The sequence below is a fragment of the Rhinopithecus bieti genome, unplaced genomic scaffold, assembly GCF_001698545.2.
Source record: "Rhinopithecus bieti isolate Rb0 unplaced genomic scaffold, ASM169854v2 scaffold_38181, whole genome shotgun sequence".
NCBI lineage: Eukaryota > Metazoa > Chordata > Mammalia > Primates > Cercopithecidae > Rhinopithecus > Rhinopithecus bieti.
Window position 1 is genome coordinate 85,016 of NW_016815853.1, and position 14,273 is coordinate 99,288.

At 48.7% G+C, this 14,273-nt stretch overlaps 1 protein-coding gene across 1 annotated transcript in view; it reads right to left on the bottom strand.

The window, feature by feature from the left end:
* Positions 1 to 7,625: 7,625 nt before the first annotated feature.
* The window catches only part of ZBED4 (zinc finger BED-type containing 4), a 31,615-nt gene continuing 24,967 nt past the window's right edge, over positions 7,626 to 14,273 (bottom strand). Inside the window, exon 2 of the mRNA XM_017854098.1 lies at positions 7,626 to 12,738. Coding sequence (XP_017709587.1) covers positions 8,894 to 12,409 — 3,516 coding nt within the window. The 5' untranslated portion in view covers positions 12,410 to 12,738 and the 3' untranslated portion in view covers positions 7,626 to 8,893. The remainder of the gene's footprint in view (positions 12,739 to 14,273) is intronic.

Genomic DNA, 14,273 nt, shown 5'->3' on the forward strand with positions numbered 1-14,273 from the left:
CACAACTGCGGGTGCCGTCAAGTGCTGTGCTCATGAGTTCCTTGGATTGGCTTCTCCACCATCAGTGTTGTGGTGCCTTCATTGGAAATACAGCTGGGTTCATCCTTCCCGTTTGCTTTCAGTCTCGTGCCTCCCACCACACCCCACGCCCTGTCCTGTTAGGTTTGTAGCATGTGACCATCCTTCTAGATGTCAAAACTGCCCCTAAAGACAGACGCAGGGAGCCACTCCCTCCCGTGCCTCCTCCTCACGTTTTGGTATTGAGCATAGTTGTCTCCTGGCTTTCTCGCGTGTTTAATTTTGTATACACATGTATTCCTCTTTCTTAGACGGAGCATTCTTTATATGCTCTTCTGCACTTTGGGTTTTTGGTTTTGTTTCAGAGACAGGGTCTTGCTCTGTCACCCAGGCTGGAGTGCAGTGGTGCAATCATAGCTCACTGTAGCCTCTATTTCCTGGGCTCAAGCCATCCTCCCACCTCAGCCTCCCGAGTAGCTGGGACTAGAGGTGTGTGCCACCAAGCCCAGCTATTTTTTTTTAAGTTTTTGTTGTAGAGATGGGGTCTCGCTATGTTGCCCAGGATGGTCTTGAACTCTAAGCTTCCAGCAGTCCCCCTGCCTTGGCCTCCTAAAGTGCTGGAATGACAGGCGTGAGCTTCCAGCCACACATTGTTTTTTTCACATAACACTCTCTCCTGGAAACCATGGTGTCGACGCAAGGATTCCCTCGCTGTCTTTTAGAACCACACGACTGGCGCTCTGCCATGTGATGGGCTGCAGTTTCTTCAGCTGCTGTCCTCTTTATAGTCGGTCAGGTTATTCCCGATAGTTTGTAAATTCAGATAATGCTACCATGAATAACCGAGTGCCTTTGTACTTTCAGATTGTTCGAGATGTGTCTTCAGGGTGAATTCCTGCGTGTGGCAGCGCTGGGCCACGGGGTGACTGTGCATTGGTTGCATTGGGTATTGCCACGTTTCCTCCACAGGGTGGTCCCATTTTGCAACCCCACAGGGCCAAGTTTTTTTAATTGGCCAGTCTGAGGGGTGAGTGGTGGTTCAGTGTCATTTCAATCATTTTTCTTTTTTTCTTTTTCTTTTTTTTTGAGACAGAGTCTTGCTTTGTCACCCAGGCTGGAGTGCAGTGGCGCAATCTTGGCTCACTGCAACCTCCGCCTCCCAGGCTCAAGTGATTCCTCTGCCTCAGCCTCCCAAGTAGCTGGGACTACAGGGGCGCACCACTACGTCCAGCTCATTTTTTTTGTATTATAGTAGAGACAGGATTTCACCGTATTGGTCAGGCTGGTCTCAAACTCCTGACCATGTGATCCACCCACCTTGGCCCCTGAAAGTGCTGGGATTGTAGGTGTGAGCCGCCATGCCCAGGCTTGATCATTTTTCTTATGAGTGAAGTTGAATGTCTTTTCATAGACTAATTTTTTGGTGTTTTTTTAGAGATGGGGTCTCACTGTGTTGCCCAGGCTAGTCTCCAACTCCTGGGCTCAAGTAATCCACCTGCCTTGGCCCTCCAAAGTGCTGGGATTACAGGTGTGAGCCACCGTGCCTGGCTGGGGTTAATTTTTTAATATGATGTGAGGTATGGATCAATTTTTTTTTTTTTTTTTTGTCTATGGATATCCAGTTGTTCTAGCCCCATTTGTTGAAAATGTTATCCTCAGTGGTGCACGCCTGTAGTTCCAGCTACTAGAGAGGCTGAGGCAGGAGGATGCCTTGAGCCCAGGAGGTTGAGACAGCAGTGAGCTGTGATTGCACCACTGTGCTCCAGCGTCAGAGAGAGACCCCTATCTCTTGCTCACGCCTGTAATCCCAGCACTTTGGGAGGCCGAGGTGGGCGGATCACGAGGTCAGGAGATCGAGACCATCCTGGCAAACACGGTGAAACCCTGTCTCTACTAAAAATACAAAAAGTTAGCGGGGCATGGTGATGGGCACCTGTAGTCCCAGCTTTCCCGTTTCCACTCCTTTCAGGAGCATTCCTCATTCCTTCCCACATCAAGTGTCCACCTGGAGAGTTTCCTCCAGGATATGTTTTAGGGCCGGTTGGCTGGTGACAAATTTCTGCAATTTTTTGTTTTGTCCAAAAACTTAAGATCACCCTCACTTTTGAGGAATCTTCTCACAGAGTATATAAATCTAGATTGGTAATTATTTCCTTTCAGCATTTAAAAAAAGCCACTCCACCATTCCAACTATTTGTTTGAGAGTCAGCCGCCAGCTTTATTGCTCCTCTAAAGGTAAAAGTGTCTCTTCTCCCTTCCTCTGCTTAAGATTCTCTTTCTCCCCGGGTTTCAGTACTTTGCCGTGGTGTGCCTAGGTGCATGCAGGTTATTGCTTTCAATTTATCCACATTGGGGTTCAAAGATACTGACATCTATGGCTGATGTCCCAACAGTTCTGGAAAGTCCTCAGCTGTGATCTCATCCAAATGGTGCTCCACCCCTTCTCTCTCCTCTTCTGGGACTCCCGTCAGCTGTGTGCTAGTCCTTTCCCTTGCACTGTCTCTCTCAGGCACCTTTCATCTCTCTGTAATCTGAATGTTTTCTACCAGCTTGTCTTCTAATTCAGTAATCCTTTCATCTGTATGTCTAATTTGGTATTAACTATATCTAGGGAACTCTTCATTGTTGGGTTTGTCAGCATTAGCATGTTTATAGATTCTCTCTGGTGGCATTCTCCACCTTCTCATCCATATTACTGAATGGATAAATCATAAAGCCCATGTCTGAAAACCCCAGTATTTGGATCACGTGTGAGACTATTTTCTTATGATTCTCTTACTTTTCAGTCACTTGGTCTATTTTTTCAGTGTGTCTCAATTTTTTATGAGAGTCAAACTGTTTATCTGTAAAGTTATAGGAGCTCTGATCTTTTCATTGAAAGAAAATTTAGTTTTCCTCTGGCAGAAAGGTGAGGCAGATCGCCTGGGTGCAATGAAGGCTGAGATGGCTCAAGCCATGTCCACACTTGGTGAGGGCTGGTCCCTCTCCAGTTTGCCCTTCAGGAGTCTCACCTGGAAACCTGAGTTTTCTCAATGGCAGGCACTGAAGTCCCAAGTTTTGTCTCCCTTGCCCAAAGATGTCTCAGCTTTCCAGCCTTTTGCTGCTATATTTGGGTTTCCAAGCCTCTTGCCTTGAGCACAAGCAGCAACCAGGAATAGGCACCTGCTGCAGGGGAAGATGGACATAGGGAATTGGACCACTTCTCTGAGGCTCCTGGCATCCTGGCCAACACGACAGCTTGTGTGTTGCTGCTGGTCTCCCAGCCCAGTGACACTGCACCAGCTCTGGTTGCCACCTTCTGTTAGGCCTTAGAGCAGGACACCAACAAATGGCCCAACAGGAAAAAATGTTGTGAATGCAGGACTCACCTTTATGCAAGTCTCATCTGACTAGGATTTTGTTTCCTCAAATCCTGGCTCTCTTAATTGCTCTCTGATGTCTTCAAAAAGCTCTTTTTAAAAATATATTTTATGTGGCCTTCATGGTTCTTGGGAAAGGTTTGGTCTGATACCAGTTGCTGCCTCATAGTCAGAAGTGGAAGGGAAGGGAATTTTAGCTTTAAATGCAGTTTTTTTTTTTTTTTTTTGAGACGGAGTCTCGCTCTTTCACCCAGGCTGGAGGGCAGTGGCGCGATCTCGGCTCACTGCAGGCTCCACCTCCCGGGTTCACGCCATTCTCCTCCCTCAGCCTCTGGAGTAGCTGGGACTACAGGCGCCCGCCACCTCGCCCGGCTAGTTTTTTGTATTTTTTTAAGTAGAGACGGGGTTTCACCGTGTTAGCCAGGATGGTCTCCATCTCCTGACCTCGTGATCCGCCCGTCTCGGCCTCCCAAAGTGCTGGGATGACAGGCGTGAGCCACCGCGCCCGGCCGAAGTGCAATGTTTTATTATTGCAGGAATGGTCTTCAAAAAGTTCATGGAAAATGCATATACTATGACAAAGCTATGCATGGGTTTCAAAATTCTTTCGCACCAAAATAAACTCATACCAACTTGTTATAACATGCCTGAATAGATCTGGTTTGAGGCAATAAGAATAAGACATCAGTTTGAAAAGGGCCCCTATCAGAACAATGCGAATGCTGCAAAAACTGAAGCATCAAATCTATAGTGAACCTTGGGTGGAAGAGCGGTGAAAATCACTGATGCTCTACAAAACGTGTATGAGGACAGTGCCCTAAAGAAATCCGCAGTGTATATACACAGACACCTCCTTTTAAGAAGGGACAAGACAGCGCTGAAGATGAAGACCACGGTGGCGGCCATCCACACCAATTTGCAAGGAAAAAATTCATCTTGTTCATGCTCTGACTAAAGAGGACTGATGATGAACAGAACAAACAATAGCCAAGACCACAGACATCTCAACTGGTTCAAAATTGAAGTTGAGCAAGCTTTCCATTAGATGGGTGCCAAAACCGTTGTACCCAGATCAGCTGCAGACAAGAGGAGAACTTTGAATGGAAATTTTAAACAAGCGGCATCAAGACCCTGAAGCATTTCCTTGAATTATAACAGGAGATGGAACAGGGCTTTACCAGTACCATCCTGAAGACAAACCACAATCAAAGCAATGGCTACCAAGAGGTAGAAGTGGCCCAGTCAAGGCAAATGTGGACAAGTCAAAGTAAGGTCATGGCAACAGTTTCTTAGGATGCTTAATGCATTTTGCTTGTTGACTTTCTGGAGGGCCAAAGAACAGTAACATCTTTTTTTTTCTTTTTTTGAGATGGAGTCTTGCTCTGTTACCCAGGCTGGAGTGCAGTGGCGCAATCTCAGCTCACTGCAAGCTCCACCTCCCAGGTTCACGTCATTCTCCTGCCTCAGCCTCCCAAGTAGCTGGGACTACAGGCGCCCGCCACCACGCCTGGCTAATTTTTTGTATTTTTAGTGGAGACGGGGTTTCACCGTGTTATCCAGGATGGTCTCTATCTCCTGACCTCGTGATCCACCCACCTCGGCCTCCCAAAGTGCTGGAATTACAGGCATGAGCCACTGCACCCGGCCACAGTAACATCTTATTATGAGAGTGTTTTGAGAAAGTTAGCCAAAACTTTAGCAAAAAAACACCCAGGAAAGCCTCACCAGAGTCTTTCTCCACGATGACAATGCTCCTGGCTTATTCTTCTCATCAAATAAGGGCAATTCTTCAAGAGTTTTGTTGCGAAATCATGAGGCATCCACCTTACAGTCCCAATTTCGCTCCTTCTGACTTTGTTTCCTCATTTTAAAAAATCTTTAAAGGCACTCATTTTTTCTTCAGTTAATAATGTTAAACAGGCTGCATTGACATGGTTAAATTCCTAGTGCCCTCAGTTCTTCAGGGATGGACTAATGGCTGGTGTCACAGCTTACAAAAGTATCTTGACCTTGATGGAGCTTACATTGAGAAATAAAAATGTTGCTTTGTTGTTGTTGTCATTGTTGGTGGTTTTAAGAGACAGGATCTTGCTCTGTTGCCCAGGCTGGAGTGCAGTGGTGTGATCATAGCTCACTGCAACCTCGAACTCCTGGGCTCAAGTGATCCTCCTGCCTCTGCCTCCCAAGTAGCTGGGACTACAGGCATGCACTACTATACCTGGCTAATTTCTTGAACTCCTGGTCTCAAGCAGTCCTCCCACTTCGGCCTCCCGAAGTACTGGGATTACAAACATAAGCCACTGTGCCCAGCCAAGAAATAAAGTTTTTATTTTTTATGTTTTACTTCAATATTTCCACAAATCTTTTAAAGTCCCTTCATATAATGTCTGGTAATTTCATTCACTGAAGAGACAGTTCTGAGGCTCTTATGAAGAGCTTTTTATTATCTGAGACAGACCTGAGAAATTAAGAACCTGCCTAAAACATCATTTCCAGGCAGGGAAACAAAACAGCTCGCAGCTGGGGTTTTGAACGGAGAGGCAAAGTGGGAATGGCTAAAAGTTAACGTATTTTCTAGTTGTACCCACAGTCCCCTCATTCAAGTACAGTGAGAGTCGTGTGACTTTCAGCACTGGGCCTCTTGTCCATCCTCCTGCACGACTGTCAGCAACTGGAGGGCACAGACGGTTTGACCACTGAGTGCCTGGTTTCAACAAATGTCCACCAACCAAATAAAGGGAATGTACAAGATAAAACAACTCTCCCAGTGTCACTCAAGAAGGGCCATATTTTCTGTTGAGTAAAGCAAGCCCTCATTTTTTCCTGCAATCCCCTTTTATTTTTTATTTATTTATTTTTTGAGACGGAGTCTTGCTCTGTCGCCCAGGCTGGAGTGCAGTGGCCGGATCTCAGCTCACTGCAAGCTCTGCCTCCTGGGTTTAGGCCATTCTCCTGCCTCAGCCTCCCGAGTAGCTGGGACTACAGGCGCCCGCCACCTCACCCGGCTAGTTTTTTGTATTTTTTTAGTAGAGACGGGGTTTCACCATGTTAGCCAGGATGGTCTCGATCTCCTGACCTCGTGATCCGCCCGTCTCGGCCTCCCAAAGTGCTGGGATTACAGGCTTGAGCCACCGCGCCGGCCTGCAATCCCCTTTTATACACTCACTGTTACTCAGAACACTTCAACTAAAAATACAGCAGCATGAAGATGAAAGCTTAACACAAAACAAAACATAAAGGCAGGCTAGCTCAAGGACCAGCAAACTTGCTGTTCTGGAAAGGGCCAAACAGTGAGTGTTTTCAGCCCTGTTTGGCCCTTTCAATGGGCCTGTGGCCTCTGTCACAACTACTCAATTATCCTGTCGCAGTCTGAAAGTAGCCAAGACAACATGTTAAAAAACAGCTGTGACTGTATTCCAAGAAAATTTCACTTAGAAAAACGGGCAGAGTGCCGGACTGGGTCCGTGGCTGCAGCTTGCCAATCCTGGATTAGACTATATGCTCTATGAGACCAGAGACTGTGTCCACGGAAATCTCTGTTGCATCCCAGGAACTAGCCCAACCCCTGGAGAAGGGAGAGCACTTCGTCCCTGTCCAGTGAACGAGTGGGTACGATTCTGCTACAGTTAGTTGTGCTGGCTTGCTTTGGAGAGAAAATCCATGAAGCTCAATATCCCAAAATTCTAAGGATATTACCATTCCAAATACAATCTTAAGAAACACAGGACTGCAAGCTGGCCGTGGGCACAACTGAGCAAGAACTGTGGCTCCCTCCTATCCTGTGCACAACCCTTTCTACACCAGGATGACACTGGCCAGAGCTGCTGGCGACGGAGAGATGGGTGGGCCATGGACCCCACCTCCTCTGCAGCCTCACGGGCACTGTCCGTGACCAGCACTCCTGGGCATTCTGGAAGCAGGCTGTTCTCATGGGAACGAGTGCACAGCTACCAGGTGAGAGGGCACCAGGAAGGGCATGCACAGAGGCTGCGGCCAAGGCAACCCCTCGGGGCTGCCCACCGGCTCCTGCATTCTGGCACGACTTGAACAGGAGACCTGGAAAGTCATCACCATGACCGTGATCAGAACTGCTGTTGTAAGAATTACATCTCCACTTCCCCGGAGCCCTGTCTGGGGTTAAGGTGAAATTTCAAATGCTGCCCAAGGATGGACTCTAGATAATGGACCACAAAGAATATGCCTGTTTTCTTATCCTAAAAATAAAAAGCCAGTGTCTGCCAGCACTAGAAAATTGCAAATAAAAGTTTAATTTCAGAAACTGAGTTCACCATTTATAAATACACTAAAACATAGTCAATGCAAATTTAGATTAAGCGTAGGTACAGTATTTCAACAAAACAACTTTTCTAAAAGGTCGTAGGCAAATGAGTGATCTGTCTCACCCAGAATATTTAATTGGTTTAAAATGAGAAAAGGAATCTTTTTTTCTCTGAAGACATAATTGTTAAAAGAATCTGACAACTGATACTTCATTCTGATGTCCTTGGGATTCTAAAATATCCCAGTGATGGCTGCATCTTCCCTATCATCAAAAAAAAAAAAAAAAAAAATCTAAACACCTAAGGCTATTCTTACAACTGTAATATAACAAGCTTCTTCCCTGTTAATAAGCCATCGCTTCTAAAAAAACTTTACACAAATGTGATCAAACAAGGGGCTCAGTGCACACATTTCGAAAGACAGCTTCAGAGTGTGGAGATGCTGAAGCAGAGGCGTGGGGGTTTCAGCAGGGACCACCTGCCGTCAGCATGTCATCGAACGCACTGGCGAAGTGATGAGCACAGTTACAAACGGATCACATTTCAGAGGAGCTGATGATAAACAGTTGGGGTATCTCTGAGTTAACTGACCATGTAAAGCCTGAATGCAGAAACCTGAAATGGGAAAGTTCTCAAAATAAGTTCCATGAAACATCTACGTTTTGTTTCCAAATGCCACGTCTCTGTCGTAGTAAACAGTTACCTTCCAGAATATTATCTGTACTCCGCGGGACACTTTAGAACCTGCGGTTAAAAACTGCTCAGTCAGGATGGCTTGCCCTCCACCTCCTATTTACAGATTTCATTTGATAGCCACAAAAGCTATTGTTGCAATTAAAGCAATACTTAACTAAATACAGTACCTGATTCGTGGTTTGTACATAATTGAGTAAAAAGCCTACAGAATAAAATTGTTTACATCTTGTCATTCTAGTAAAACAAATTACTAGCCCAAAATTTTAAAAAACTTTACAGTTATGAATTAAAATCTAGTCACCATATTTCATAGTTGACAGGACAAGCTATTTTTAGTGGACGTCTTAATAGAACACCCCGCAAAACCTGCCTGAAGGAAAAGGGGTAAGGCACGTGGAGACACTGGTGAGCTGGAGGGCGGCCCTGAGAGTGCCTGGTCTGATGTCGTGCACGGCCCTGGGTGGAGCGGGTCACAGACCCGGTACGGGCTGCTAACGCTGGGGCAGCCACGCCTCTGGCCTGGTGGTGCCGTTGTGAGTTTCAATACTGAAAGTATATTAAGGGAAGATTCACTTTCAAAAAGATAAGTTTTTCAAAATGTTCCATCATGAGCCTGGATGGGCCAAGGCTGCCATTCTCAGTGGGCGTGTTGAACAGCTTTTCTGAAGGGACGATGCTCGGAGGGCAGCCCAAAAATCTGACGGCCAGCGTGGACAGCCCCGGCCAGGACGCCTTCTTCAGGTTCCAGTAGGTGAGCGGGTCACAGCTGTGTTCAAGCACTTCCTCCTCCAGATACGCGAGCACCATGTCTTCAGGCAGCTTTTCTCTTGGGTCTTTCTTCTTCACCTTGGCCACCAGCGACCACAGGCTCTCCTCTGCGGCAGAGTCTTTCGACGGGGAGCCAGCATCACACCTGTGGGAGGCAGCCGCGTCCTCTGAGGTAGAATTCATGAGTTCGAGTTCCCTGATTAAATCCTGCTTGTACTGCTCCGTCTCCTCCTCCGTAAACAGGGAGGCCTTGTAGCGAGGGTCCAGCAGCGTGGCGAAGACGTACCGCGGGTCGTGGAGGGTGGCAGACAGGCGGCTCACCATGGCCTCTTTCAGAGAGCGCAGCATGGTGTCGATGCCCATCGTCTCCTCGAAGAGCATCTCCACCTTCCTGTTGAGGATATGCACCATGGGGATGACCTGGCTGAGGGTGGACATCTGTGTGCTCATCTCCCGGCTCGCGGCCTCGAAGGGCTTCAGCGCACAGCACACAGACTGCATGACCTCCCACTGGTCACAGCTGATCAGCTCTCGGAAGTTACACTCGACGGACATCTCGTTAATGGCCCTTTTCTGCTCGATGAGCCGCTCGAGCATGTGGAAGGACGTGCTCCACTTGGACGGGACGTCCTGGATGAGGTGGTGCTGGGGCAGCGCATACTCCCTCTGCAGCTCGGCCAGTTTCTCCTTCGCCTTGGGCGACCGGTGCACCCGCTCGCAGATCTTCCGGGCGAGGCTCAGCAGGTTCTGCACCATCCGCTGGCTCTTAATGGCCTCGCTGACGATCAGGTTCACCGTGTGGCTGAAGCACTGCACGCTCGAGTGCTCCCCCTCGCTCAGCGTCTTCCCGATGCTGGGGTTGTCGGTGACGGTGATGCCCACCTGAAGGCCAGTGGAGGTCACCCACGCTTCCCACCAGCACTCCAGCTGCTTCTGAATGCTGTTGCCACTGTAGTCGCAGTCCACCTGCGACACGTCCAAGAGCGCCGAGCAGTGGTGGTCATCGCAGCGCGGCCGGGCCGATGACTCGAAGGAAACCCAGTGGGCCGTGAGGGTCAGGTACTCACGGGTCTGGTTACTCATCCATATTCCAGACGTGAAGTGGATCACACCACTCTCAGCTTCCTTCAGGTGGGACATAATTATCTGCTTCACATTATCATACATACCTGGGATAGCTGTCCTGGAGAAGTAGGAAGGGGCAGGGAGGGAGTACTGAGGTTTCAAGTATTCAAGCAGCCTGTTAAAGCCAACATTGTCTACAAAAGAATATGGCTGGAGGTCAAGTGCAATCATTTCAGCTATGAGACTTGTGATTTTTTTGGCAACTGGGTGAGAATCATAAAACTTCTCATTGGTGTCATCAAAGGAGGAAATGCCTGATAGTTCTGTGCCCCGCGGCACCCGGATGTCCGGAGAGGAGGGCCGCGCCGTCTCTGAGACCTCGGTTTTCAGCACGTTGCTATGGAACCGCTGTAAATGTCTCAGAAGACAGCTGGTACCCAAGTTAGTCGGCTTCTTCCCCCGGCTGATGGTCCGGCCACAGTGCAAGCACACGACTTTTGTGGAGTCTGCGGAGCAAATAGAAAAATGATTCCACAGTTTTGAGGTCTTTTTACTATTAACAGGAAACATAACTTGATTGTTTTTTGTGACCACTGTTGGCAAGTCAGTCCGTTTGGAAGAGGAACTTTCTGCAGAGGCCAAAGTGGCATACGGAGAGTTTGCCAGACTGGCACCCAGAAAGCCCTTCTGGCTCCCAACAACTTCTGGGTGGCGCCGGTAGAGATGTCTCATCAGGCAACTGGTGCCCACGTCACCCTTCTTCCCCCGGCTGATGGCGCAGCCGCAGTACCGACACTCGGCCTTGAGGCTGTCCGTGGGGGCCAGGGAGAAGTGATGCCAGACCTCCGACTTCAGTCTCTTCATGACCTTCTTATTCTGCTGGAAGACGGCGCCAGATTCAAACACTCTAGGACTCAGCCCGTCAGCCTGCTGCTTCTCGGGAGAGGACGCCGAGGCCTCCCCCACGTCGTCAGAAGATGAGAAGGCCGCCGCGTCTTCCATCAGCCCATCTCCAGGGTTCAAGTGAGACTGCAGGTCCTCAGTCAGCCTGTCAGGGGAGGAGGAGGCCGAAGGGGACTCTCTGACCAGCTTTACCGGAGACGAGGACACAGAGCTGAGCTCCCCCTCTGGCGGCAGCAAGGAAGGCAGCAGGGTGGGAGGGGTGGAGTACAGAGGCGGGATGCCCGTGCCCCCGTTCTCCTGCAGCACAATGGCGCGGTGTGCTCTCCACATGTGCCTGATGAGGCAGCTTGTGCCCAGGTCCTTCCCGTTCTTCCCCCGGCTGAACTCGTTCATGCAGTGAATGCAGACGGCTTTGGAGTTGTCCAGTGGTGACAGGTAGAAGTGCTTCCAGACAGCAGACCTTCTCCTAGACCCGGAGGTGCTCTTTGGGAGTGGAAGGCTCTTCTCCGCTAAGTTCTCTGCAGTCTCATCGTAATGGAGAGCAGGGAGGTGGGGAGACGACCCTACCAGGGCTTCTTCTCTGCCGCACTTCTCTGAAACGGACATGTCAGAGGAGATTTCTTCAGAAGAAACTACAGACACAGACTCCTCTGTTATTCGATCGGGGGACGGGATCTTAGACGTCACTTTCTGGACAAGTTTGATGGGTGAGAGGATGGTGCTGAGGTCGCCCGTGTCTGCAGGCTGCGGTGGAAGCAGGAGTGAGGGAGAGGGGAATGAGGACACGGCAGACACGCTGCCGTTTTCCTGAATGAGCACGGTCGGGTGTGCACGCCTCACGTGCCTCATGAGACAACTGGTACTCAAGTCTTTCTCGTTTTTGCCTCTGCTGAACTCTTTCACGCAGTACATGCATATTGCTTTAGTGCTGTCTCGGGGAGAGATAAAAAAATGCTTCCAGGCTGGAGACTTCTTCCTGGAGCTCATGTTCCGGCTGGAAAGGAGGCTCTGGGTCACGGCCTCCATGGCCACGTCATAGAGGGTGCTGCTGTACTGGGAGAACAGCGCGCCATAGTCGTCCTCACTCTCTGCAGACAAGTACTTCCCTGGGGGCTTGCAGCTGCAGCCCGTCCCGCCGAGGCCCGCTCGCTCCCCACCGCTGTCCGTCTGCTTCATGTCCTCCTGCTCACTTTTAAAGTCCATTCTTTCCAGACCATCAGGAGGAGTTCCATCATCATCTTCCTCTTCTATTTTAAACTTTATTTTCTCAGAAACGAAATCACCGCCCTCTTTGGGACAAGTTTTCAAGTTATTCTCCATGACTGACCATAACTACTCTGGCTGTATCTTAGGTTCGTAAAAAACTGATGCAAATGCTCATTTGTGCCCCCGAATGTAGATTATCTTCACTTTTTCATCGTAATTCCATCTTTCAGGATGTTCCTATAAATATGGCTAATCAAAAATAGTACTGAAAAAAAGAATCTGTGACTCATGGTCTTTGAGCATAGATCACTGCTTTCCAGGAGTCCTGCTACTAAATCCTCATGGTGTAGACAACGATGTGTGCAGCAGAGACGTGCTTCTGGTCCTGAGGACAGGATCTGCCTGATCATCTTGAGAGCAAACACGTGACCCTTGTGCATGACCTATAAGAGATGAAATCAAATTAAGCACGGAACTAAAGCACACATTTTAATCTCTACCATCATGGCTACATCAGCCTAAATATGTATAGAAAAAAACTGCATAATGGAAAACTGGAATAGAAAAACTTGTTCCTTGACTTCCTGCAATCCATTTACACAATGAAAATACTCCCAAATTGCAAAATAAGCAAAAAATGGAGACATGAAAACTATGCAAGTGGCCTATTAATAAAGGATTGGGGAACATGAACTAAAACCGAGAATGGTATAGAGAGGTTGCTTCATCTAGAATTTACGCCCTCATCCTTCAAACAGTTCATGAGAGGCACTCACAGCTGCTACAATCAGCAAAGCTGAGTTCCTTCAAAGCAATTCATCCTACCTTGCTAGAAGACCTGATACATGAAATACGACTTAGAAGAACTTAGCTCAGCTAACATATGAAATCATCAACCCAGACGAAAAGCTGAATATAAAATGGACCATGGTGGTTCCTGCATCTAAGAAAGGAAAGATGTCTCGTGGGTGTAAACTGCTTCCAGCCTGTCCTTCTGTCACCCATTCAATGCCCCGTCCCCACGTGACGCTGTGTCGTGCTGGAGAACGCGGCTGAGAGGAGACAGTCACGGGACCTGACAGCCAAGAACCACAAGATTCCAGCTATGGTAAATGCTGGAATGAAGGAACATGGTGTTACAAAGACAGGAGGGAACAGGGGCAGGAGCTGTAAGGGCGTAACTGAGCCGAAGCTCAGAGGACGATGGAGTCATGTGGGGTCGGAGAACCCAGTTTAATAAGGAACTAAAACCAAGTAGCAACAAAAACATGTTTTCAGTAATATGGCAGCATAAATATCCTATCATAAAACCAGACTCTAGAAAACCTCCAACAAACTTTTTGAGGAGACGGAGTCTCACTGTCACCCAGGTTGGAGTGCAGCCTCGACTTCCTGGACGTGAGCCCTCCTCCCAACTCAGCCTCCCAAAGTGCTAGAGTTACAGGTGTGAGCCAATGCGCCCACCACAAACTTACTTTATAAGGTATTACTGGGCATGCCAGAAAGTGGGAGAATTCTTCAAGGGAGTGGCAAATAGGCAGGAGAGGTGCGCCATCCCCAGCCTGGCCAGCCTGGGTCACCCCCACTGGGAGGAGCTGAACCTGACATTCCTCCACCATGCAGGAACCAAGAACTGAAGTCACCACATCATGTATTTTCTAAACCAGGGCATTTCTGAGAGTGAAAGGGAGCTATTAATAATACTGTTGGGGGCCGGGCACAGTGGCTCACGCCTGTAATCCCAGCACTTTGGGAGGCCGAGGTGGGCAGATCATGAGGTCACGAGATCGAGACCATCCTGGCTAACAAGGTGAAACCCCATCTCTACTAAAAATACAAAAAGTTAGCCGGGTGTGGCGGCAGGCGCCTGTAGTCCCAGCTGCTCGGGAGGCTGAGGCAGGAGAATGGCGTGAACCCGGGAGGCGGAGCTTGCAGTGAGCCGAGATCGTGCCACTGCACTCCAGCCTGAGTGACACAG